The 27,835-nt window shown below is 37.5% G+C and overlaps 1 protein-coding gene across 1 annotated transcript; it reads right to left on the bottom strand.

The window, feature by feature from the left end:
• Positions 1 to 359: 359 nt before the first annotated feature.
• Positions 360 to 27,751, bottom strand: PFN4 (profilin family member 4). The gene is made up of 5 exons (XM_053708935.1): positions 27,685 to 27,751; positions 24,385 to 24,506; positions 18,910 to 19,044; positions 17,574 to 17,679; positions 360 to 1,185 (listed from the first exon to the last, which is right to left on the bottom strand). Exons 2-5 carry the CDS (start codon positions 24,499 to 24,501, stop codon positions 1,157 to 1,159), a joined length of 387 nt encoding a protein of 128 aa, XP_053564910.1. The 5' UTR covers positions 24,502 to 24,506; positions 27,685 to 27,751; the 3' UTR covers positions 360 to 1,156.
• Between the last annotated feature and the right edge of the window lie 84 nt (positions 27,752 to 27,835).

Genomic DNA, 27,835 nt, shown 5'->3' with positions numbered 1-27,835 from the left:
GATACTGGTGGTCGCAATATTATAAAACGTTCAGAACATTGCGTTTGTAATATTAGAAGTATAACAAGCTAGAACATTGCATTCACAATATCAGAAGTATAAATACACACAGATTATTGAACATTTAAAGCCCAAAAACATGAATACAAATCAGAAGTTGCGCCTAAATTATATTATGAAATATTAATATTGCAAATATGTAATAGCATTCCAAAAATAAGTAAAAAAAAAAAACACGCCAAAGGACACAAGATTTTTACACGCCTAAAGTCTACATACATATTAAAACATTATACTATAAACTACATATACATTTAACATTGTATGTACATATATCATATACCACATATCCACTCGTATAGGTTTAATAGCAATATTTTTTTATTTATTTATTAACAAGGTGGATTGAAGACATCATCAAAAATTAATAGGCATTCCGTGGGAGTTTCAAGGGCGTTCCATGGGAGCAACCTGTATTTTAATGGAGAAACATATCCGTGGGTTTCCAATATTCAAAGCACTGTCCTCCATTTTAGCTATACCTTTTTAGCCATATCTGTGTCGCCAGCTTTTCAGTGGCGAGATTTTCCAGCATGACAAATTTAGTGAATGTACAGTGAAATTGAATTTACATATGCATAGTTTGAACTGTTACTACACAGAAACCATTTTTGTTTTCGTAAACACACCTTGAAGAGAGCCCCCCTCCCCTACATTGCAGCAAAGTGATGATGTCGGTGGACTTCTGCAGAAGTTGCGATCCTTAATATATCCTATGGGATATATCACCACTTGTTGGGACAGAGAGGTGCGGCCGATTTTTTTGGAATATATCGCCATATATATAGATGTTTTGAATACAGGGGCCTGGGACTTCCAGATTCCTCCCCTTTTCTTAGAGAATTCAGAGAGTTTTGCACCTCTGAAGTCTGCACTATAATTTTACTTCAAGGTAGAGAGTTTTTGAAAATTGAGTCCTGAGTCTTAGATAATCTTAAATCCTATACAATAGTATCCAATTATACAGTGCTAATAGTCCATGTAGGATATGTCCTTACACTACATATAAACTGCTTGTAAAGTTTACTTTCAGAGTTTAGTATACTTATTCTTCACACTACAGGGCATCTTCTGATGTAAAGAAAGCTGAGTAATGTTATGTCTCCTTCTCCCGGAAATAAGAGGCTAGAAAAGAACAAAAATAACACTGAGCACATTTGTATAAAAACACAAAAAATAGGTTGTATAACATAATACGTTTATGTATAAAATGAATAAAGTAAAAATAAAACAATAATTGCATTAGGTTACAGTAATGTTATATACAAGTGTGCAGAAACATTTAAATCTAAATAGACTGCTTGTTTAATGGCTGAAAGTTAAGTACAAAGTCCTCCTTGTGTGTACCAATATATCATAAAATATTTATTTATTTAGATCAAATATAGAAGTGCCTGTTGTAATTTAGCACAAGGATTTGCTCATTAAAAAATAGATAAAAAATGCAAGTGCACATATCAATTAGAAATGGAAAATGGCTTCTACAGATCCATATATTAGTAAACATGGTTCGATTGGTAAAAGAAAATCTGGCTAAACCAGTTTGAGTTGATTAACTTAAAACCTGTTATTAATTCTTTTGAGTTAATAGAAATTATACAGTTCAGTGGCATTTACTTAGCCTGTTGTCCTGGTGCTGATATCTGTTTGTTTGTTTATATAGAAGTAAATAATAAAGCAAAGAGAAAAGTAAAAATACTAAAACCATAAGGTCAAAGGACAAAAAAAGAGATTTTATAAAATGAAGAATAAAGTTGATAATATCAACACAGAAAGTGACTTGTGAATAGAGAAAAGACCAGAAAGAAAGTTCAAAGATAGACGAGGAAATGTCCAGTGTCTGTTCTAAGAAAAAAATCCCCCGATTATAAACAATGTACCGGTTAAAATGTGATTTTCCTATCTAACACTCGCAGGGGCAGCCCACATGGAATTCTATAAAAAAGGGGGCTGTCCTCGCGAGTGGCGAGATGTCTCCCATAGAAATAAAGAGAGCTCCCTGCTAGGTAAACGATCGCAATGGAGGGGAAACCGGCGTGTTTTAAAACTTGACTATTACGCTTAATACAAACAAAATTACACTGTTTTCAGTGCACTGTACCTTAAATTCACTGTAATTTTCGTAGGGATAGGTTTTTCCTTTCAGAATAATTATTGTTTTGAGTATTTTGGTGAAAACTTGCCACTTTTTAACTGGTGAGAAAAAACAGTGAGAACTGTAGTGCGAAAATGTTTATAGAATTGCGCTGGAATTTGAGAAAATTTAACGAAACAACAACATTAACACTTTGTATTTAGTACAAATTTTTTTATTACTTTGTTTGTTTGTTTTTTGCACATCCAGTGAACTTAAATTATGTTTACTCTATGCATAGTTGATACAATTTATCCCTCAATAATTTACCTGCAAATTTTACGTTTTTGATAAAATACGATTTTTGGTAAACAATTTCGTAACGATTTTTGATGCACCTTAACAATACAAATTTCCCCTGGATATGTAAATGGTTAAATTATTTGTTTTGTAAGATTTTAAAATGAGGAATTTTATTATGCACTTTAGTAATGTATTCATCTCTTACCCATACAAAAATGCAGTGGAAAGTTGTTTAATTTAGACTTAACTGTCCCTTTAAGTCAGGTAGAGTTTCTCTACTTGGGATGAAACAGTGCATTGTCTTGCATATTTTATTTAACATAAGATTGGCTGCAGATACAGTTGTAAGGGATTTTGAAAGTGTTTTTCAAGGCATTGAGGCTCATTTATCAAGCTCTGTATGGAGCTTGAGGGCCCGTGTTTCTGGCAAGTCCTCAGACTCGCCAGAAACAGCAGTTATAAGCAGCGGTCTAAAGATAGCAGGCGGACAGAGATCGCCACAATTCAACCCGATCGAGTACGATCGGGTTGATTGACACCTCCCTGCTTGCGGTCGATTGGCCGCGAGTCTGCAGGGGGCGGCGTTGCACCAACAGCTCTTGTGAGCTGCTGGCCCAATGCTGAATACGGAGAGCGTATTGCTCTCTGCACTCAGCGAGGTCTTGCGGACCTGATCTGCACTGTCGGGTCAGGTCCGCAAGACCTTTAATAAATTGGCCTCTATATCTTTGAAGATACAAACCTACTAGACAGCAGTAATACAGAGCCCATGCACCACATAGTGCTTAGCTGCACCCTATACCAGGCTGTACATGAGGCTGTGAACTGATGTTACCCATATAATGACCCAAGTGTTTATGACAGCAACTGGAGTCTAGACTGGAAACAAGAGTCACTAGCAATGTATGCCAAAGAAAGAGGTTGGTAAGTGCATCAATATTGCTCCTGCCTTCTTATGAAGTACTGTGATACCTTTACAGGTTGCACTCTGCCATAGATGCTTAATCTGGCATCATAAAACTATGTTTTCACATTGAGTTTCCATCATTACTATTACTCTCCCACTTTAAAGATTTCTCCTGTATTGTACTTACTATATTGAACTCTCTTCATTGCTCTATCAGACTGTCATCCACCTTGCATAGCTTCAAGCTCACACATAATTAGAGAAGCTTAAAGGGACAGGAAACCCCACAATTTTCTTTCATGATTTGGCTAGAACACACAATTTTAAACAACTTTCCAATTTACTTCTATTATCAAATTTCCTTCATTATCTTGTTATCCATTGCTGAAGCAGCAGCGTTGCACTAGTGGCAGGTAGCTGAACACATCTAGTTAGCCAATCAAGAGACAAATGTGTGCAGGCACCAATTAGCAGCAGCTCCCACTAGTGTAGGATATGTGTGTATTCATTTTCAACAAGGGATACAAACAGAATGAAGCACATTTCAAAATATAAAAAGTGAATTTAAAAGAGTCTTAAAATTGCATGCTCTGATTCTTGCAAGTTTAATTTTGACTTTCCTTTCCCTTTAACACCTCAGCTCTGAGTTCCTCTTTAACCAAACCTACAAATCTTAAACCACCTTGTTTCACTTGTGCTACTAGAATCCATGCGACAAGCTATATTACGCGTTTTGGCTCCTCACCCTTCTAATCTACAGGCTGTAAGCTCTATGGAGCAGGACCCTCCTCTGCTTGTATTTCTTTTGCTTAGTCTATTTTATGTATCTGTATTTATTTATGTATTACTATGAATCAGTGTTCTTATATTCCCCTAATCATGTATCAATCAACATGCGACAAGCTATATTACGCGTTTTGGCTCCTCACCCTTCTAATCTACAGGCTGCAAGCTCTATGGAGCAGGACCCTCCTCTGCTTGTATTTCTTTTGCTTAGTCTATTTTATGTATCTGTATTTATTTATTTATTTATTACTATGAATCAGGGTTCTTATATTCCCCTTATCCTGTATCAATCAATATAGGAAAACAGCGCACAAAGTTCTTGTTTAGGGGCAAGGAACCCTGGATCTGCCACATCCAGCAACGTGTTACATAGAAACAAACTTCAATTCCAGACTCCTATTTACTGTCACATCTAAGTGATTAGCTTGTTAATGACAATGTTTTGTGCCTACTGTAGACCCTTAAAGGACCATTATAATCTTTTTTTTTTTTTACTATGAACCAATACTTTGCAATTTGCACAATTTTTTTAAATTTAAACCTATTTAATCTATTATCTTCTTTTAAAGTTATTTGTATTAAAAAAAAAACTACCTTCCACTGCTCATTAATTTCGCTGACTGAGTTCCCAATGACTGTTCAGGCCGTCCGACCGATATGGGACTCTGAACATGCGCATTACTGACAGGTTCTATGTACGCAGGCTTCAACCTGGCAATCAAGATCCGATGCAGCCCCTCAGTGCTCGCTCACGAAAGAGCGCTCGTCATTGGTTGCTATAGCAACCGTTAATGCGTCTTTAACAGCTGATTGCAAAGCATAAAAAATTATAAGCCTTATCATCGTATACAACAGCCCTTGTAGCGTTTAATTTTTGAGAATGTACAGGAGTATAAATAGTAAAAAAAAAACTCTGTTCAAATAATGCGCATGTATAAATATATATTAAAACATCTTTAAAAAACATATTACATTATTAATGTCTTGTCTTTTACGATAATAATTTCTATAGAACATTCGCAAAACTGACACAATAGCAGGGATGGTTTATATGTTGCTAAGGGAAACCATTCCCTCTGCTTGCGTGTCAGTCGGCAATCGGAAGCTTCTTCTGTCATCGCGCTATAGCATGCGCGCTCACATTGAATCCTATGTAAATTGGAAAAAACGTAATGAAAAAAACACCCACTTCTGGGGCGTTTAGAAACACATCATCGCAGGACTATTTTAGCGAACTTCAAGTAAGATTTTATACATTATAAATAATGGTTTTGAAGAATTAAAAAAATGTGGTTATTGTAAAAACATTATATTTAATTTTGATGTTAAAATTAAGTGTTTATTATGGACCTTTAATCATGTCAGGCACGAGACATGATTAAGGGTCTATAGTAGGCCTTAAACGTTGTCATTTACAAGCTGATGACCCAAATGTGACAATAAATGTAAAAGAAAAAAAGTTTTATTAAATTTAGTGTTAAAAATATATACACGGGGGGCGGAGCCGACCAGCAACGTTAATGGTCGCACTAACTTAGAGCTCCGTGGCTAAATGATCACTTAAAAATTGTTTATTTCAACCAAGAGCCAGCCATACACTAGGTCTCAGCGTGCTGCATGCTAAAGAAGAAGCTGACATCGAGAGGCTGTGGAACGGACCCGAACGCTGCTTTTAGGCCTATCACCGGTTGAGGCAGGGGGTGCGCAGCAAACGAAAATACAGGCGCACAGTGGCCTGCTCAAACCTTAGCTGGGAAATCTGTGACGCCGCTGGAACACTGGGTAAGAGACAGCTCTGAGGGGAGAGAGGGTTAAGAGCTGCGCCATTACAAAATTCCACGTGTGCGTTACAAATAGCACAGACTACCTAGCGACCGCAGAAACCACAGCTAGCCGCATCGCATAATGCCTCAGCATATAAGAGCAGTTAAGATCGGATTTTAAAGAGGCAGACTGGGCCCGGAACATAACAAAAGACCTGACCTTATATCGTGACATACTCCCATACCACGACATCTCTAACCACAGACCAATTGTAACATGGCAACCAAGCACAAATCTAAACCTGATAAAACACCAAAATCTTCCACAACAGCATCAGGGAAACTAAACTCCTATTTTAAAAGCCCTGATCAGAGGAGTCTAATCAGGTAGGGCCTTTTGAGTCATCTACACAACAGGAAAATGAATGGACTTAGATAGGCCAATCACAAAGGCAGACCTGCAAATACTACCCACAAAGGCCGACTTTAGTACTCTAGCTGCCCAGGTTAACAAAACCTTAAAAGAGGGCCTCGCTGAGGTAAAAAGGGAGATAAGTGAGCTGGGCAACAGGGTTTTGGAACTTGAGGATCAATTAGAGGAGACCCAGAAACAATCTGACAATGCTACAATGGCGCTCCAGTATCAACATTCAGCTATTGAACAGCTCCAAACCCAAATGGAAGATCTGGACAATAGGGGACGTCGACAGAATTTACGCATAAGAGGCATACCAGAAAAAATTCTACCCCCACAATTGAACTCTTACTTGCAGAACCTGTTTAAATTCTTGCTGGATAAGAACGGCGACCCCATCCCCTTAGACAGAGCCCATAGGGCCTTGAGGCCCAAGCCATCCAATTCTGCTCCTCCTAGAGACATTGTGCTATGCTGCCATAGATTTATGGATAAAGAGAGGATCTTGCAAGCTGCACGACAGAAATCACCAATATGTTTTGGAGAAGACCGCCTGCAAATTTATGCCGACTTAAGTGCTATAACACTAATGAAAAGAAGGGAAGCAAGATATCTAACTCTTCACTTACAGGACCTAAACATATAATATAGATGGGGATTTCCCTTCACAATTAAGGTAATGAAAGAAGACAAAGTAGTCACGTATAGGGGACCAGATGACCTGGAACTTTTTTGTACGCAATTAGGCATATCTCAGCCCTCCTTGCCAAGGCTAGATGAAAATACAGACGGCAAACACAGGCAACAGCCAGCTCCGAAAGAACAAAGAGAGTCCTGGAATACAACAGCCAAAAAAAGGAAGGCCACGGGTGCCAATCCCCAACCAGCGAGACTGGACTCTGCAGAGCCCCCTTGACAACCATCTTGCATTAAAAGCCTTGCCAAGTTCAACTAGCTTACAGCTTGAGACGGAAAGTAGAAATGCAGTGACTCTTTAGCAAGCTGGCTTCAATAGAAAGAAGAAAGACTTTATAACATTAAAACGATGTGACATTACTAAGTATACCCCAGTTTCCCATGTGGGTTTATCAACACACCACCTGTCATGATTCCTCCCCAATCTCCCATAGAATCTCCCCTTGTTTCTCTTCACCCTTTTTCTAGGAGGAGAAGCCAAATCCCTAATGTTCTGGGGACACAGGGAAAATTTCTCCACGTTGATATAATGTATATCCAAATGTTTAACTATAAGTTTCATTTTCTTATGTATTTTTGTTGTACCTTGATGTTGTTTTTTATTCAGATTGCAACCTATAACCACATATCTCTGTATCCTAGGATAAATAACAGTACATATCCTTTCGAATCCCAACTTATTCGTTGGAACAGAAATGCCAACATTGCTAAGCCCATAGAAGATTGCTGCGAGATTCTCCTGAGATCTGGGCTGCCAGGTAAGAACGAGACACACCAGACGACACAGACCACTAACCAACACCAACATGGCCCCTAGAATCCAAATTATATCGCAAAATGTAAAGGGACTTAACTCCCCAACTAAAAGGTCTGTAGTTTTAAAGAGCCTAGCTAAAACCATAGACTCTATAGTCTTCCTACAGGAAACACATTTCCTGTTGGGAGCAGAGACGCGTCTATCCTCAAGGGAGTTCCCTATGGGATATCATCACTCATATACAAAAAAAAACGGGGGGTGAGCACCCTCATACACAAAAACCTGCATTTCCAACTCGAAAACAAATTTACAGATGAGGGGAGGAAGGATGATGATCTTGGTGGGCCTCCTTTACAATGTACCAGTTACTCTAGTAAATTTATATGCTCCACATACTAATAAGCATAGATTTTTCCAAAAAGTGTTTTCGATGGTGACAGAACATCAGAAGGGAATATTGATCATGGGAGGAGATCTAAACACTACACTTGACCCCACAATAGACACATCCACAGGCACTGTTAGACCTGGAAATAGGGCCCCAAATGCGCTATATACATGCTTAGATCAGCTGGGACTTATAGATGTATGGAGGATACAACACCCAGAACAACGCAACTATACCTTTTTTTCATTTCCATGGGCAACTTACACACGAATAGACTACTTGTTTATTGATAGAAATCACCTATCCTTGCTATTAGACACCGACATTCAATCTACATCGTGGTCAGACCACTCAGCTATCAACATGTCCCTGAACTGGCCAGACAAACCGATTACCCCATATATATGGAAATTGGACGAATCTCTAATCCACTACCCTGAATCGAATGAAGCCATAAGCAAATCTCTCACAGAATACTTCCAAATTAATGGTAGTACTGACACACAACCCAAATTTATTTGGGAAGCCCACAAAGCAGTAATCAGGGGGGATGTATCAAGCTCAGGGCCCTTTGGAAGAAGAACTATAATCTAACTATGACAAATTTGACCTCACAATTACATAAAGCTGAACTTCAACACAAACAGACACCTAAGGACCGAGCCTTATTGTCACTAGTCACAAGACTTAGACAAGAACTAAACACCCTGCTTAATAAAGAAGCTCAACGTAGAGCGTTAGCTCTGAAAAAAACCTTCTTTTATGAAGGCAATAGAATTGGCCCACGACTAGCCAGAGCTTTGAGAACACAGACAGTTAAAACTCAGATTGGCAAACTGATCACTTCAGATGCACGCCACTTACTGGATAGTATAGATATAGCAAATCACTTTGGTTCTTTCTACAGTGAATTATATAATCTTCCACAACGACCCCAACAAGACGCTAAAGCAGACATGATAGACTACATAAAAGCAGCCGATCTTAATAATGTCACACCCACAATGATCAAGGAATTAGAATCCCCTGTTACTTTACAAGAGGTCCTACTGGCTATAGGGAACCTTCCGTCCGGGAAGAGCCCTGGACCTGACGGTTTCACTAATTCTTATTATAAAAAATATAAGTCTGTATTAGCCCCCTATTTGCTTAAGATGTTTCAAGCCCTTGACGAGAACCAAGCGTTGTTACCAGAGACGCAATTAGCGCACATCTCTGTAATCTTGAAACCCAATAAAACACAGACAGACCCCAAAAGTTACAGGCCCATATCATTGCTAAATTCTGACCTGAAAATTCTGGGCAAGATACTTGCCAAACGACTGAACAAAATCCTCCCAGATATTATACATGTCGACCAGGTGGGATTTGTCCCTCGCCGCGAGGCTTGGGACAACACCATCAGAGCCTTAACACTTATGACTTATGCAACATACCATAAAATCCCCGCGGTCTTCTTGGCAACAGATGCTGAGAAGGCCTTTGACCGGATCAATTGGCAATTCCTAAAAGAGACACTAATATCAATCGGTTTAGGCCCCAAAATGATTCATAGAATTTTCAGTCTCTATACTTGTCCAAAAGCTCAAGCAAATGTAAACGGCCTCCTCTCCCGCCCATTCAAAATTAGTAACGGCACGAGGCAGGGTTGCCCTCTGTCCCCTTTGCTGTTTATCCTTACCATGGAAGTCCTAGCAGCACATGCCAGAAAAAAACAACAGATTAGGGGTATAGAATTAGACACAAACAGCTTTAAAATAGCGCTTTATGCAGATGACGTCCTTTTTACAGTCAGAGATCCACAACACTCAGTTAGAGCAATAATGATGGAGCTGAAGAAATTTGGTGACCACTCGAACTTCCTTGTAAACCCGTACAAGTCGGAAATACTTAACATATCCATGCCCACAAAGGAATTTACGTCCTTATCACAGATATGCCCACTACAACTTCAACACCAACACATAAAATATCTAGGAATATATCTAACACCTAAACCTAAAGAACTCTTCCAGGCTAATTTTGTCTCTCTTTTACATAATGTACAAAAAGATCTAAATACTTGGGCAAATAAACCCATCACCTGGTGGGGGCGCCTACAGTGTATAAAGATGACGACATTACCTAGAATCCTGTATATTATTCAAGCCCTTCCTATACCCATTCCAAATTGGTGGTCGAATCAGATACAAAGACACATTAATGCTTTTGTCTGGGGAAATAGCAAGCCGAGGATAAATAAGACTATAATGCATAAGCCCAACTTAATGGGGGGACTGGGACTCCCTCTTATTAGAACATACCTCAATGCCACAGTCCTGCAAAGGATACTAGACTGGCACTGCGCCGGAGAACATAAAGCTTGGATTGCTATAGATTCCCTCATTTTAAAAGCCCCATCAGTGGGTGCGCTGTGTTGGGTTCCTAGGGGATCAAGGCCTACATTTTGTACAACACTTCAGGTACATAGACATATTTTTGAATCCTGGGACAGCCTAATTACACGTAACAGGCATATCACGGGCTTCAGGTCTCCCTTATTCCCAATCCCAAATAACGCAGGATTGACAGGAGGATTAGGGGATAACTACCAAGGAGTAATAGAATGGCCATATACCACACCACTAGTCAGATTTACAAGGGCAGGTAGACTATTAGAAAGTAACCAACTAACAGAGGTGGCAGGAGGGACATATTCCTCTTGGCTAAAATATATGCAGTTATCACACCTACTCTCTACATCAACTTACAAGGCCGACCTTCTTAGACCCCTTACTTCATTTGAAAAATTATGCTTGAATGGCATACCTGTTCCTCACTCGCTGTCAAGGATGCGGTCACTATTACAGGAACCGCAGACTGCCGTTCTGCCACCCTACGCGACAAAATGGCATGAAGAGTTAGACATATCATACACAACTAAAGAGTGGGAATCCATGTTTCGCAACACTCATAAGTCCTCTACCTCTCCCAAAATACTTGAATTAAACTATAAGGTTCTAACACGTTGGTACTTAACCCCCACCCGTATACATTCAATCTACCCGTCAGCCAGCGTCCTCTGTTGGAGAGGTTGTGAGGTGAGAGGGAGTTTCAAACACATGTGGTGGGACTGCACTCAATTGAGGCAATTATGGACACACATTGAAACCCACTTCCGCAAAATACTAACCAACGACTTTAGCCTGACACCTAGTATGGCCCTGTTGAACAATGTACCATCTGTCACCTGCAGGATTAGAAGACAGTTATTACAGACTGACCTAAATGGAGCTAAATGTTTGATAGCCTTAAATTGGAAAACACAAAGACCCCTAACCAGCCAGAAATGGGTGGAAAAAGTAAAGGAACTTATAGAACTAGAAGAATATGGTTACCTTAAGAGACACAAACTCCCGTTTGCACATGATATGAAATTCTTGTGGTAGGATTCCCTACATAATATTACCACAGACTTAGATGGTTCACGTGACAGGACTGAGACAGTTAACCTGGCGGCCGAGGAACTCCACGTATAGCAATGATCCATCATTATAGGATATATCTTGTATGACAAACATACTCCTTACTTATAATACATTCAGAGAGGATCTCTCAGGGTATAAGATGAGATTTAATACAGAGTAAATGCTAGTAGCAGCTTACTATACTGTAAAATAATTTGGTTGGGTTGCATTATTGTTCGTTTTTCAATTATGCTTTTTGTTATAGTTATCTTTGATTTTGTTTTATTAGCTTCATACTGATAGCCAAAAGTGTTTATATCAAAGCTTAATTAACAAGCCAGTCTGAAGCAGAGTGAAGATTCAGATGATGAAGAAAAACTCAGATGTCTTTTGTTATTATGTCCACATGAAAGAAGTATACTTTATAGACATGTATTATAAGAAGGAACCTCAGGGCTCCAAATTTTCTTTCTGTTAAGTTGCTTTTGTTTTTATTAAAAGACGAAATAAAGCTTTGAAAAAGTAAAAAAAAATAATAAAAAAAAATATATATACACATTAAGGGTTACCCAACAATTATTACAAGTTTTGCTCCCCCAAAAAGCATATAATTATAGATTTAATTATTTCATTCCAGTAAAAACAAGTTTTATATTTGATTACATACACAGTTCTGACATTTTCTATTCATTCGGTATAACAAATAATGCTTTCACCACAAGGCAGGTTTGCAGTAAATATTTATATCCCAAGGGAACGAATATAATGTTGTACCAATAGAACACACTGTTTATACTGCTTTAAAATAATTTAATAAATTCAAGAAAAAGCTTTTATTTTGATGAATTAGTGCCCGGTTTTTAATAATCCTATTAAAAACAAGGGCACTTTAATTAATCAAAATTGACATTTCACTCTTTTTCTTCAAAAACTTACCTTTTCATTCTGGCAGCCGCTCCAGCGATTCCCACGGCCGTCGGAAGCTTCTGCAGACGTCAGAAATGACGAATTCTGCTTCCTCCAATCACGGCTTCCCCCCGGGGGAATCTTGGCCTGATGCAACGCCGTGATTGGAGGAAGCCGGATTCGTCATTTTGGACCCGCGAAGACGGCTTGCGACGGGTGGAGGAAGTGCTGGAGCGGCTGCCAGGATTAAAAGGTAAGTTTTTGAAGAAAACGAGTGAAATGCAATTTTTATGAATTAAAGTGCCATTGTTTTTAATAAGACTATTAAAAACCGGGCGCTAATTCATCAAAATTGACCTTCACTTTAAATAAGCTTCAGTCCTAAACCCCAGGAATGACTTTCGAATTTTAGTTACTTCATTTATTTGTTTAAATGTGCATACATTGTATAGGCTTTTACTAGATTTGTATAAGTTATTAATTCATTTAAATCATTTAAATATATATTTAAATTAATTATTGACTTTAATTAATTTATTTTGTGATTATGGGCCAGAGCAGCACGCTAACAGTTACTCAGCGAAAAGAGGTTTATCGTAGCCGTTTGTGCGCAATGGGTGTAGCATTTGTATTACAAGTTGAAAGTAAATGTGATTGCTTGACCGCAATTGAATTTACGGTGCATTGGGAGAGCGCGTCCTCAGAGCTCTGTTTAACTGTTTCGCAAAACAAAAAAAAGTGTCACAAAACACAGAAAAATGTACAAATACACTCATAAAAACAATATCTAATAAAAATTATTTAAAAAAAATATTGCACAAAAAGTTATAACGGCTCAAAGATATGAGGTCTCAAGTGTTAGGAAAAAAAGGCAGGTAAAGGGTTTTAACATAGGAGATACATACATATACATTATTATTATTATTCTTTATTTATAAAGCGCCAACAGATTACACAGAGCTGCCCATGGGTACAAACATAAAAGTACAACGGAGAAACAATACAATAAAATACAAAATTTTACAGACAAATACAGGGGGAATTGAAGGTCCTGTTCCCGTGGGAACTTACAATCTAGATGGGTAGGAGGATGGGAAACAGGAGGTGGGAAATGCAAAGGTGAGAATGATATTAGTGAGGAAATAGATGAGGGCAACTGTTAGGTAAGTGAAAATCATTTGTTACTGAGTGGGGTGATAAGCTTCCCTGAACAAAAAGGTCTTTAGAGAACGTGTAAAGAAGGAGAGGTTAGGGGACAGTCTGACAGCTCGAGGAAGTGCGTTCCAGAGGGTTGGTGCCGCACAAGAGAAGTCCTGTAGTCTAGCATGAGAGGAGATGATGGTAGAGGACGCAAGGAGCAGGTCATTGTTGGATCTTAGGGGGTGGCTGGAGTATATTTGTTGATGAGTGAGGACAGGTAGGGTGGGGCAGCATTGGTGAGGGCTTTCTAGGTCAGGGTGAGAATTTTTAATTTAACTCTGCTGTGAATGGGGAGCCAGTGAAGGGACTCACAGAGAGGTGCAAAGAAATAGAGCATCGAGAGAGGTGGATAAGCCTGGCAGATGCATTTAGGATGGATTGAAGGGGAGAGAGAGGCCAGTTAGTAGGTTATTACAGTAGTCAAGTCGGGAAATTACCAGGGAGTGGATTAGCTGTTTAGTAGTTTCAGCGCTCAGAAACTGACACATTTTGGAGATATTGCGAAGGTGGTTTCGGTAGGATGAAGAGTCGCTGATGTGAGAATTGACATTAGGAGAGAATGCAGGGGTGGGTAGGTAGATCTGGGTATCATCAGCATAGAGGTGATAGTTGAAGCCATAGCTGTTGATAAGTTTACCCAGTTAAGAAGTGTAAGTAGTTTGAAGGAGGCAGGGAATGAGCCGGTAGAAAGGGATAGGTTAAATATGAGTAAGAGCTGGAGTGAGGGTGGGAGAAGGTATTAGATGTGAAGGAATAGGGTCAAGTGGGCAGGTAGTGAGGTGTGAGAAAGACTATAGGGAACCCACTTCCCTCTCAGTGGTTGGGAGGAGGGTGCAGAGAGTGGCAGAGGGAGGGACTGGATATTGCAGACTTGTATTGGGATGTTTCTTGGGATGGTAAGTGTTTTATTGAAAAAGTAGTCAGCCAGGTCTTGAGCACTGAATGCAGATAAGGGAGGGGGGTGCAGGTGGGTAGAAGAGAGAGTTGAAAATAGAGAAGAGTCTTTTAGGGTTTGAGGAGTGAGTGGATATAAGAGAAGAGTAGTAGAAGTATGTTTGCTTAGCTAAGTGAAGGGCAGAGGTGTAAGAGTAAAGAATGAACTTATAGTGCATGAAATCAGGTTCATAGCGGGATTTCCTCCAGGCACGTTCAGCAGTGCGGGAGCATTTTTGTAGGTGGCGTGTTTTCTGGGAGTGCCAGAGCTGGAGCTGACGACGAGGGGCTCTGCGAAGTTGGGGAGGAGCGAGAGTGTCAAGTGCAGAGGAGAGAGTATTGTTATAGTGGGTTGTAGCAAGGTCAGGGCAGGATATGGAAGTGTGGGGGAGGTGTATTTTAATAAGGTTGGAGAGTTGGGGAGGGTCTAAAGGATGCAGATTTCTACAGGTGCAGGGGCGAGTGGGAGAAGTAGGTTTAGCCTGTATATTAAGATTAAATTGAGCAGATGGTGGTCTGAGATGGGAAATGGGCAACAGGCAAGATCAGAGAGAGAGCAGAGATAGGAGAATACCAGATCAATAGAGTGTCCATCGCAGTGGGTAGAGAATAGGGTGGATTGTGAGAGGCCAAAGGAGTTAGTGAGTGAGAGAAGTTTAGAGGCAGCAGGGGCAGATGGGTTGTCAATAGGGATGTTGAAGTCACCCAGAATTAGAGTATGTGTATTTGTAGAGAGAAAGTAAGGAAGCCAGGCAGAAAAGTTGTCAAGGAATTTGGAGGTTGGACCAGGGGAGCCATAGATAACTGCCATTCTGAGAAAGAGGGGAAAGAACAGGCAAATGCAGTGGACTTCAAAAGAAGAAAAGGAGAGAGATGTAAATGGAGATAGGTACTGATAGGAGCAGGAGTAAGATTCCAACTCCGCCACCATGTCTCTCACCTGGCCTAGGTGTGTGGCTAAAGTGAAGACCACCATGTGTGAGAGCAGCAATGGAAGCAGTGTCAGAGGAAGATAGCCAGGTTTCAGTAATTGCTAAAAGGTTGAAAGCGTTTGAAACAAACAGGTTATGAACAGTTGCAAGTTTGTTACAGACAGAGCGAGCATTCCAGAGGGCACAAGAAAAGAGAGGGGATAAGCGCTGTGTGTTAATGGTGATGAGATTGTTATTATTGCGTGATCTAGAGTTTTTGCATTGGGAGACTATCCGACACGCGCAAAAAACGTACTTCTAGTGCAGGAGCGTTAAATATGGCTCCACTTGTAATCTGGCCCTATATGTATTGAACTTTGAGTATTTAGAACTTGGTCCTAAATGTATGTACTTTTTGTAAATATGTTCTCGTATCATTTGTTTGTTTTTACTTTTATTATGTTTTCTAACACTGCCTGCTGCTTTGTATCCGACATTTTTGTTTGCAAATATCAATGGTGATATAAAATTATACTTTATTAATGTCTGTGCTTGCTTATTTAAAGGTGAGCGATGTAATATTGAGGTATCTGTGACAAAAATTTATTTTTTGCAATGAAATGTGCCTGAATAGTTACCAACTATCTACGTGTATTTTCATTTTTGATCAATAAAGCTAATTTTTACCCTACGACCACCCCCCCACAAACGCACAAATTCACAATGTAATGCAACCAATTTACTCATTTTTTTCACTGTTAAATTTCAAGCTAAAGTGATCAATGATTTTAGTTGCAAACCAAACCAAAACAAAAACAAAACTAAGTACTCCAAAGCATTAAATATAACTACCACACCAACTTTTCACATTTTCAAAGGACTACTGAAATATCATAAATGTTCTAATTTGTAAGATCATCTTATTATTAAACAGATGCCTATATATGCCTGTAAAGAGTTTAAGCACGTTTGTTAAAACGTTTTATCCAGGAGCCACAAAGGAACAATGTTCTTAAGCAGAACTCCAATCACTGGCTGTGCCCTGATCAGGAGTGGCACAGATGTGAGCCTGGCATGTTTTAAAAATGTTTTAAAAATATTATTAAAGGGACAGGAAAGTCAAAATGTAACGTTCCTATTTCAGATAGCAAGCAATTTAAGACACTTTTCAGTTTACGTCTGTTATCAAATTATCTTCTTTCTCTTGGTATAGTAGGCTCAGAAACAGCATTGCACTGGGAGATAGCTGGTGATATGTGGCTACACACATATGCCTCTTGTCATTGGTTCATCAGATGTTTTCAGCTAGCTAGTTTTACTTAATAAAATAATGTTTCATTTTAAAACAGCATAGATAATGGCTTACAAAGAATACTAGAGAACATGAATGTGATGTGTGTGGACATTATTTAAAGTGTCATAAAACATTTTGAGTTATGCGCATATTATAAAAGGGTCAACTGAGGTAAAATAGTGTGTGGAAAAAAAAGTGGAACAAAAAGCTTTTAATAAAATTTCCAAAAATCTGCAAAATTACTTACACTTTAATGTTACCAAGTGTAGCCTGCTCCACCCCTCTTATCAGTGCCCTACTCCAAACCTTTTGGTATCATGTAACAAAGTGTGCACGTGAGGATAATTACTTATGCAAGTAAGGGGGGGAGCTGAGGAGGGACAGCAGGTACTGCTATTGTTTATTTTCCAGAGGCTTGCTTATTTCCATGGGGATAATGTCACATGCTTTGTGAAAGCTTCAGCATTATACTGTGCACTGCTTTAGTCAGGTGTCATGTGACTCTGCCCCCTACCGTGCATGTGTGCATTCTGCTGAAGCTATGGCCTGGATAGCACCTTCCATATATGGAAATGGCCAGGGGGAGCTTGCTGCAAACAAAACTATGCCTGAATTAAAGGGGTTAATGGGGGTTAAAATAGAAACCGTTTTGTAGGTAAACTTTGGCTGCATTATATAATTAGAAACTTATGTTAGGTTAGTTCATACTGTTTTATGTTCCGTTAAACACTTACCTAGTGTCTCAGTACTCTCTACACACACGCTGGGATACATGCCCTCACGGTAAGTGGCAATCAGGATCTGAGATTTGCTTTTAACTAACACAATACCCTCACCTCCCTAGAACAAAGAAAATAAAAAAAAAAAGGGTACAAATTTATCAGTAAATATACATAAAAGCAAACTGTACAACTTGCAAAAGGAATGTAAAAGCATCATATTTAATCCTAAACTAGCGGACCAAAACACAAAAGGAATTTCCCTGCTACTGTGGCTATGATATCTTTGTCTTGATACCTATTTTAATTGAATTATCTATTGTTTTCAATACATAAAGGTACCTTTTAATAAACCAACATACAGATCCAGATGAATTGCATCTCCTAGACCTAACAAATATATTTCACTGTAGTCACTAATACTTCAAACAACACATCTCTGATTTTACAGCTTTCTATGAAGCTGATTTCACTGAGATTTAAAAAAAACGTCTAGTGTTATTATTATTATCGGTTATTTGTAAAGCGCCAACAGATTATCAGCATTCTGGGATAACATAGGGATTGATGAGATTTGTCTTACTGGAAAGTCTGAAATCTTAAGACTCTATCCAAATGTGAAGGGAAAATGCTATTTAAAAACATACAAATATATACAGTATATCTATATATCTATCTACTGTTTGGTGCATAAGTATTGAACAGTGACATCATTTCTATTGCTTTGGCTCTGTACATCAGCACAATGGATTTTAAATGAAGTTATTAAGATGTGATTTAAGTACAGACTTTTATTAAGCAATTTAACAAAAATAGTGTATGAACCGTAAAGAATTACAGCAAATTTCATATAGAAATTTTCATATATAGATCACCCATTTCAGGGGCTCAGAAATATTTAGACAAACTAAGATACACAAAAATAAAATCATCTTGGTTGAAAATCATGAGACATAATTATTTTAGTTTTAAGAAAAAAGAGATTGGAGATGAAGATATATAATGAATTTTGGCTTAAAGTGCTGACTGTAAACTTTATTTATATCCAAACTGAATAAATGGTTTAGGGATTACAACACTTTCTATATGTAGTTTTTTTATATGTAGTATTTGAGATATTCACACACACAATATATTTATACACACAATATATGTATATATATATATATATATATATATATATATATATATATATATATATATATATATATATATATATATATATATACACACATATATATATATATTTTTTTATTGTATTTGTGTATGTCTCCTACTATTAGCCTGTCTATAAGAAAATGTCAGGAGTTTTTACTGTTGAAGTTTATCATAGTTGTCTATGGTGACTTACATATTTAGCGTAGATGGAGTTTTTATCAGCACGGATGCATTCATAATTCTTTCCCTGGAAACAAAGTCCTTCTTTTCGTATTGCAGGAGTATTCTTAAAGGCGTTAATCACATCTTGAACCTGCTGCGTTTTCACCTGCATCCAAAATAACAAAATATTCTTCAATAAACAGTAAAGTAGAAATGAATCTTTCATGAATCAGATACATCACACAGTTAGATTAGATTAGCCTCTGATGAAGCGCATGTATGAAACGCGTCAGGTGTTCTTTTGTATGTACCTGATATCACACCTCTGAATAAATCAGAACTTTCTTACATTTATCAAGATTGGGTCTTCTGTGGCTTTTTTTGTCCTGAATAATTGTACATCACACAGTTATAAAAACCTTTTAAATTTACTTTTATTTTCTAATTTGCTTCTTTCTCTTGGTATCATTTGTCAAAGAGTAAATCTAGAAAGAACACACAGTTTTTATGGCAGATGCAGATTCCCTTATTTAAGAAAAACATTTAGGCAACAAAACATAAATATAAAATAGATTAAGTTATTTTTGTATGAAAAAAGATTTAAGGGACAGAAAACCCCCACATTTTCTTTCATGATTTGGATAGAACACACTATTTTAAACAACTTTCGAATTGACTTCTATTATCAAATTATCCTTTGCTGAAGGAACAGCATTACACTACTGGCAGATAGCTGAACACATCTAGTTAGCCAACCACAAGAGACAAATGTGTGCAGGCACCAATCAGCAGCCAGCTCCCACTAGTGTAGGATATGTGTGTATTCTTTTTCAAAAAGGGATACCAAGAGAACAAAGCACATTTGAAAATAGAAGTGAATTTAAAAGTGTCTTAAAATGACATGCTCTATCTGAATCATGCAAGTTTAATTTTGACTTTCCTATCCCTTTAAGTAAAAACTGTTATAATGTAAAGAGAAGACATGGGCTTCATACTTTAGCATTAATTCACTTTGATTAACAGGGACAACTCCTATGACACTATTGTTATAACAAATGGCAACAATTACGGTTACATTTAAGATTAAAATATGCAAATGTAAAAAAAAAAAAAAGCATTTTTTTTTGTTAGCATCTCAACATGATGGACTGGAAATTATTGAATTGCACATGTCTTTAACCCCTTTCAATTTTCTGACCGTTTGGGACCAGGGCTATTTTTACATTTCTGCTGTGTTTGAGTTTAACTGTAATCTTCCTCTTACTCATTTACTGTACCCACACATATTATATAGTTTTTCTCACCATTAAATGGACTTTCTAAAGATACCATTATTTTCATCATATCTTTTAATTTACTATATTTTTTTAATAAAATCTGATGAAAAAACTAAAAAAAAACCACGCACTTTTTCTAACTTTGACACCCACAATCTCTTACGCATCTACAACCACCATAAAACAACCGTGCTAAATAGTTTCTAAATTTTGTCCTGAGTTTAGAAATACCAAATGTTTACGTGTTCTTTGCTTTTTTTTGCAAACACGGATATCTGTCAAGAAACCCTTCACATGTATATATATTTTTTTAGTAGACTACCCAAAGTATTGCTCTAGGCCCATTTTGGTATATTTCATGCCACCATTTCACCGCCAAATGCGATCAAATAAAACAAATTGTTCACTTTTTCACAAACTTTATGTTTCTTAGTGAAATTATTTACAAACAGCTTGTGCAATTATGGCACAAATGGTTGTAAATGCTTCTTTGGGGTCCCCTTTGTTCAGAAATAGCAGACATATATAACTTTGGCATTGCTTTTTAGTAATTAAAAGGCCGCTAAATGCAGCTGCGCACCTCACTTATATTATGCCCAGCAGTGAAGGGGTTAATAAGGTAGCTTGTAGGGTTAATTTTAGCTTTAGTGTATAGATTACCCTCCCACCTGACAAATCCCACCCCCTGATCCCTCCCTAATCCCTCTCAAACAGCTCTCTTCCCTCACCCACCCCACAATGGTCACCCCCATCTTAAGTACTGGCAGAAAGTCTGCCAGTACTAAAATAAAAGGCTTTTTTTAAATATATATTTTCTGCAGTGTAGGATCCCCCCTTACCCCCAACCTCCCTGATCCCCCCAAACAGCTCTCTAACTCTCCCCTCTCTACCTATTTGCCTCCATCTTAGGTACTGGCAGCTGTCTGCTAGTACCCAGTTTGCTGCAAATTAGGCTCATTTAAAAAAACAAAACAAAAAAAAAACATTTTTTCTGTAGTGTAGCTGCCCCCACTCAATACCTTACCACCCTCCACCTCCCAGATTGCTTTTGCAACTCTTATCCCCCTCTCCCTCCTTCCCACTCACTAGCTACCAATTTTGTTCCGTATCATAGTGGTCCCACCCGCTCCCGCCCCTCTCACACCTCCTCTCGCCCCCTCCAGCGATGGGCCCCCCACCCACTTCCCTCCTATCCCTCCCATGCCACCAACAATTAGCACCATCGCTGGCCCTCTCTGCATCTGTTACTGAGCGAAGGGTATTGCAGCGATGCCTCAATATCGAGGCATCGCTGCAATACCCTGAGAGCGTCTGGAAGCGATCACGATCACTTCCAGCGCTCATTTTCCCCGAGGACATTTTTTGTAGAACGTGCCTGGCACGTCATCGATCGTTAAGGGGTTAAAGGGACATAAGTATGTACTATAAAGGCATAGATTACAAGTGGCTCGCTAATGATAGCGCGGGAACGATAAGCAGTATATTGATATTACAAGTCAATGGCAAATCAGATTTACTAGAGAAGGGATATAGAAGCTGGTATCACTCTTGCATACCCTTTACTTAGACATCGCGACTATGCTAAATAGCTCTGATATTACAAGTTGAAAGTTATGGGATACACTTGAGCAAAAGTCCAATTAATGTGAGCATTAAAAAATAGGTTTTACAAAACACATCAAAAACATATTTAAATAAAGGTGGGGACGTGGAGTATTTCTTTTTAATAAGCAAGTGTGGTTAATATGGTGCTTTTGATACTGCCGAATTATACTTACCCCATTACATATGTGGTTATGGCTGACGAATTGTGTCACCTGTAATTTAAGTTAATACGGCTTCGCTCTGGACTACCTTTATATTGCTAATTATGCACAGATATCAATGGGAAGAAATCCAAATGGAAATCCTAACTCCTAACTTTAGGAATATTAACCACCAGTACACAAATTAATAACTCTATATATTTAGCTAATAATTACATACTTTGTTGAAGCCTGTATATATATTTCAGTCCAGACCCCCTGTTTGTTAACCAAGATTGTACTATAAATGTTTGCAGTTCTTTTGCTACCACTAAGAATTAGCAGATTCAACAATTAATTACGTGGACAATTTATTTCACTTAGATTTAAAGGGACACTAAACCCAATTTTTTTTCTTTCATGATTCAGATAGAGCATGCAATTTTAAGCAACTTTCTAATTTAAGCAGGAATGTGATGCATAGGAGCCCATTTTTGGTTAAAAACCTGGGTTATGCTTGCTTATTGGTGGGTAAATGTAAGCCTCCAATAAGCAAGCGCTATCCATGGTGCTGAACCTAAAATGGGATGGCTGCTAAAATTTACATTCCTGCTTTTAAAATAAAGATAGCAAGAGAACGAAGAAAAATAGATAATAGGAGTAAATTAGAAAGTTGATTAAAATTCAATGCTCTATCTGAAACATGAAATAAAAAAAATTTGGGTTCAGTGTCCCTTTAAGTGATATGTTGAACATTTCACTTTGCAACTTTGTATATATTACAGATTGTTCTGTTACAGTGCTTGTTTTGATTCTAACACGTTTTCATTGCTACTGCACAAGAATTTAATGGGAACAATGGTAGCTAAATTCACTGAGATACACAATAGGGCAGATCATTTTCTCCAATATTAACCCCTTATTTACCTAATATATCGAGGGAAGAAACTTAGTGTATCCTAAACTGTAAGTTGAAAATCATTTAGCTCTCACCATTAATTCTAACCTGCAATATTTATAATATAGTACGTACTACACAACATCCACCTCATATTACCTGTGATCTTGACCATTATACTCAAACTAGGGGACCTAGTGGCAATAACTATATATAATGTTGCACCATTGCTACCAAATTGTGTTTTTATGTGGGAATCTTTCATTCTTATTTATTAAAAGTTAAGTTTTAACCCATTATTTCGGGGGAATGGTTATTATTTTTGTCAACTGTGATTATAATCTTTTTAGTGTTGTTGAGTGCTAATTACGTACACACTTTTCCAGTGTTATTTACTGGATGTTTGCAAATATAATTATCTTTTGTGTACAGCCCCTCTTCTTTTCCAGTAAACCATTGTAGATCATACTATTCTATAAACAATTTATTATATCTATTAAGGAAACAACACTTGTAAGTGCCATCGTTTTTTTCTTCTGTTCTAGTAAATATTTAAATAAAGTGTTACACTTATATATACACTTTTTTGTAATTAAACATTTAATATTAATATTGCTAAAAAAGATTTTAAAAGGGTTAAAAAAGGGATATGGTATATGGCAAGGTGTTTTACTGGAAAGGGCATATATATACAGTAGATATGTGCAATTCGGTTCGATTCGGAAATTCGGAAAATTCGGCGATTCGGATCAAACCGAATTTCCGAATTAAAATACTGCCGAATTTCACAAATAAATCCGAATTACTTCGGATTTATTCGGTAAATTCGGATGGCCATGGATTACACTAGTATTGTACAGTATATTAGGTTATATCACTCTGCTATGGGTTACACCTAATATACAGTACATAATACTAGTCTAATCCCACCTAACACTTACCAATATTCCGAATTTCCGAACCAAACCGAATCCAGCCGAATTTCTTCGAAGCTGAATGAATCCGAAACGAATCGATTCAAAATTTTCCGAATTCGAATCGATCCGAACAAAATTTTTTCGCCATGCACATGTCTAATATACAGTATATATATATATATATATATATATATATATATATATATATATATATATATATATATATACACATACACACACACACTATATCTAACTATCGCTCTCTCTCTCTCTCTCTCTCTAAAGGTAGGCTCCATTCAGCAAGCGCTACCCAGGTTCTGAACCAAAAATGGCTTGGCTCCTAAGCTTTACATTCCTGCTTTACAAATAAAGGTACCAAGAGAACAAAGAAAATTTGATAACAGGAGTAAATTAGAAAATTGCTTAAAATTGCATGCTCTGTCTGAACCATGAGAGAAAACATTTGGATTTCATATCCCTTTAAACAAATGATACCAAGAGAATGAAGCAAAATTCATAATAAAAGTAAACTGGAACGTTTTTTAAAATTGTATGTTCTATCTTAATAATGAAATAATTTGTTCAGGTTTTAATATCTAACTTTTACATTGTGGTTGGGTTTGGTACCTTGCAAATGATATTTTCACCTACACGCTATGTTTCACTTACAGTAAACTGTGGGGGGGATGTAATGACGACACCTTGTTTTATCTTGATGAGTGCAGCACTGTCCACGTGCCGTGTGCTAATCAGGGCATCATAGAGCAAATTCTGTATTTGGTTCATTTCACCTGTGATAGAAAACAAGTTTAGCTGCAAAATGATGGTTTCATATATGTTTATGTGTTTTTGCACTAAGGATCACTTCAAGAGTTTTTCTAATTTACTATGAGTTTGTAACTAAAACACGATAATCAAAAGATGTAAGAATTCCTCTCCCAAACATTAAAATGAAAAACTCACTCTTACTCTCCCCCCAAAAGAACTAGATTATTTCAACAATAAGTTAATTTCAGTTTGTGATGTATTAGTGAAGCCAATAAGATATTGCACTAACTGTCACTTACTGATTTTATAGTACACTGCAAATATATTTATGTGAAGAGAATTCTGAATCAGAACATTCTGTATTGATTTATTGCAGGGTTTATCTTGTGATAAATGTAAACGTTTATACATGTTGTGTAATAATATAAAAGCAAAGTAGGCGCATCCTGGTGCAATAACGTTTCCCAATGTGGATATCCGAAATGTGAAGCAAATATACTCACAAACGATGCTAATTGGAGCCTACTGGGATCTCTCCGTGTCCCAGCTCATTGATACCAGGTGTGGAGTCGGCTACTCCCAGCTGACCTTCTTGGCCAACAATTAGACAGATCACAGAGATGTGAGAACCAGAAGGCATTTTTGATAAAACACCATTTATTAAAACACTTTAAAAGAAGTAGAGCTGAAAACAATGGATAGCTCTTAAAAACAGACACGCTACGCGTTTCTCAGCCGTCCTGGCCGTTTCCTCAGACACTGGGAGGCGCCTTTTTTGCTTTTATATTGTTTCAGATTTTCTTTTTGGTGTATTCAAGGAGAGCAACCGCCAAAGAACTACACCAGTGGTGTTTTTAGTGGGACTTTTTTTTTATCTTGGATCAAATAGGATAAATCACCTGGACTGTGCGCCCCCTATGGTCCCTTAGTGGTAACATTTTGGGAATATTCAATGTTGTGTAGTTTACTGCAATACACTTATGATGAGCGCATCTACAAAGTGCCTGATTGTGCAGTATATAATAAAGATGTGTTTTCTATAATTAGATTATAATAATTATAGTGATCAGAATGTATAAAGTAATAAAACATTAATCAATGCGTTTGTTGCCTTTTTGGGATCTAAAGGGTGGAATTACACAATGTTATAGGTTCATGTTAACGGGACAGTAAAGTCAAAATTAAACTCTCATGATTCAGATAAAGCATGTAGAATGTTCATTTGTTTTATTCTCTTGGTATCCTTTGTTGAAAAGAATACATAGGTAGGCTAAGGTGCTGATTGGTGGCTGCACATGTATGCCTCATTTTATTGGCTGACCCAATGCATTTAGCTAGTTCCCAGTAGTGCATTTCTGATTCTTCAGCAAAATATACCAAGAGGATGAAGCTAATTTGATAATACAAGTAAATTGGAAAGTTGTTTAAGATTGCATTCTTTACATGTTTGGGTTTCATGTCCCTTTAAAGTGAAAGTAAATCCTAGCGTTTTACAAACACTAGGATTTACTATTGAAACAAATAAAGGGGACTTTCATTCATTAAGTATAAGATACTTCATGAAGAAAGCTCCTTTATTTGATTCAATTGATCAACGTTTTTACCTGGTACAGCAGCCCACGGCTAAAAAAATTTTTGGCTAAGAGGTGACGTTTTCCCATGGGTGCCAAGCCGGATTTACCGCACGGCTATTGGCTAAAAGGTGAAAACGTCACCTCTTAGCCAAAAAATTTTTAGCCGTGGGCTGCTGTACCAGTTAAAAAACGGCGATCGTTTGAATCAAATAAAGGAGCTTTCTACATGAAGTATCTTATACTTCATGAATGAAAGTCCCCTTTATTTGTTTCAATAGTAAATTCTAGCGTTTGTAAAACGCTAGGATTTACTTTCACTTTAAGCTGATAGGAGTTTAGGAGTGTAACCCATGTCTTTGGCAGTCTATGGCAGCAGTATTTGCAACAATATATAACTGCGATAAACATTATTGCACCTTGCTGCTACATGGCTCACGTCTGATTACTCTTTAACCCTTTCCTGGCGGGACTTATTTGTCTACAATAAGTAAAAATTTTAATGAATGATCGTGTGATGGGATTGGGTCATGGGGGAGTGCCTATGGCGCTAGGCACGCCCTCCAACCCATTTAGCAAATGGCTATGGCTTCAAGACAGCCAAACGGCTAGGACGTTCGATGCTGTCCTAACGGTGCTAAAGCCCAGCACAGTTAGGACGGCATGGAACGTCCTAACGTTGGGAAGGAGTAAAGGGATATAAAACCCATTTCTTTCATGATTTAGATAGAGCATGCAATTTTAAACAACTTTCTAATTTGCTCTTATTATCAATTTGTCTTCGTTCTCTTGGTATCTTTCTTTAAAAAGCAGGAATGTAAAGCTTAGGAGCCAGCACATTTTTGGTTTAGCACCTAGGTAGCCCTTGCTGATTTCTGGATAAATGTAGCAAGCGATACCATTCCTGCTTTTTCAAATAAAGATACCAAGAGAACAAGGAAAAATTGATAATAGTAGTAAATTAGAAAATTGCTTAAAATTGCATGCTGTATCTTAACCATTAAAGAAAAAATTGGGTTTCATACCTCTTTAACAAATTGTACTAAGAACAGTAAGCAATATTGATAATAGAAATAAACTGGAAAGCTGTTGAAAATTCCATGCTCTATCCAATCCATTTAAGTTTAATTTTGACTTGCCCCTTTAAAACTATCAAGAATTCTCAACGTAATTAATTACCCCATTCCAGTTTTAAAGGGATACTAAACCTACATTTTTTCTTTCATAATTCAGATAGAATCTGGATAGCACTTGCTTATTGGTGGCTACATTTAGCAGCAAGCGTAGCCCAGGTTATGAACCAAAAATAAGCAGGCTCCTAAGCTTTACATTCCTGCTTTTTTTTTTTTTTAAATAAAGATAGCAAGAGCACAAAGAAACATTGATTGAATAGAAATAAACTAGAAATGTGCTTAAAATTGCATGCCCTATCTGAATCATTAAAGAAAAAATGTGGGTTTAGTATCCCTTCAAATTAGTCAAATAAGAATAATGTTTCCACTGCAGTAATTGCATACTAACTTGCTATGTAGATTTCCATTATAATATCACGTTAGACTGTGCTATGTGGTAATATAGCTTTATTAGAACCATGTGGTTAACATGTTACAATAATTACTTTTAAACTTACCTTATGCCCAGTGCCTAATGCTCTGCACAAATTCAACTCATGTATACGAGTGGTTTTTACATCTTCCAATTCTATTGGCTGACAGGAATACCGTATGTCCCGTCTTCCTTAATGTTCGCACTTTTTATTGGCCAAACCACTCGCTTGTCAA

The sequence above is a fragment of the Bombina bombina genome, chromosome 4 (genome assembly GCF_027579735.1).
Source record: "Bombina bombina isolate aBomBom1 chromosome 4, aBomBom1.pri, whole genome shotgun sequence".
Classification (NCBI taxonomy): domain Eukaryota; kingdom Metazoa; phylum Chordata; class Amphibia; order Anura; family Bombinatoridae; genus Bombina; species Bombina bombina.
The sequence above is the reverse complement of the archived record's forward strand: the minus strand, read 5'-3'. Positions and strand labels throughout refer to the sequence as shown.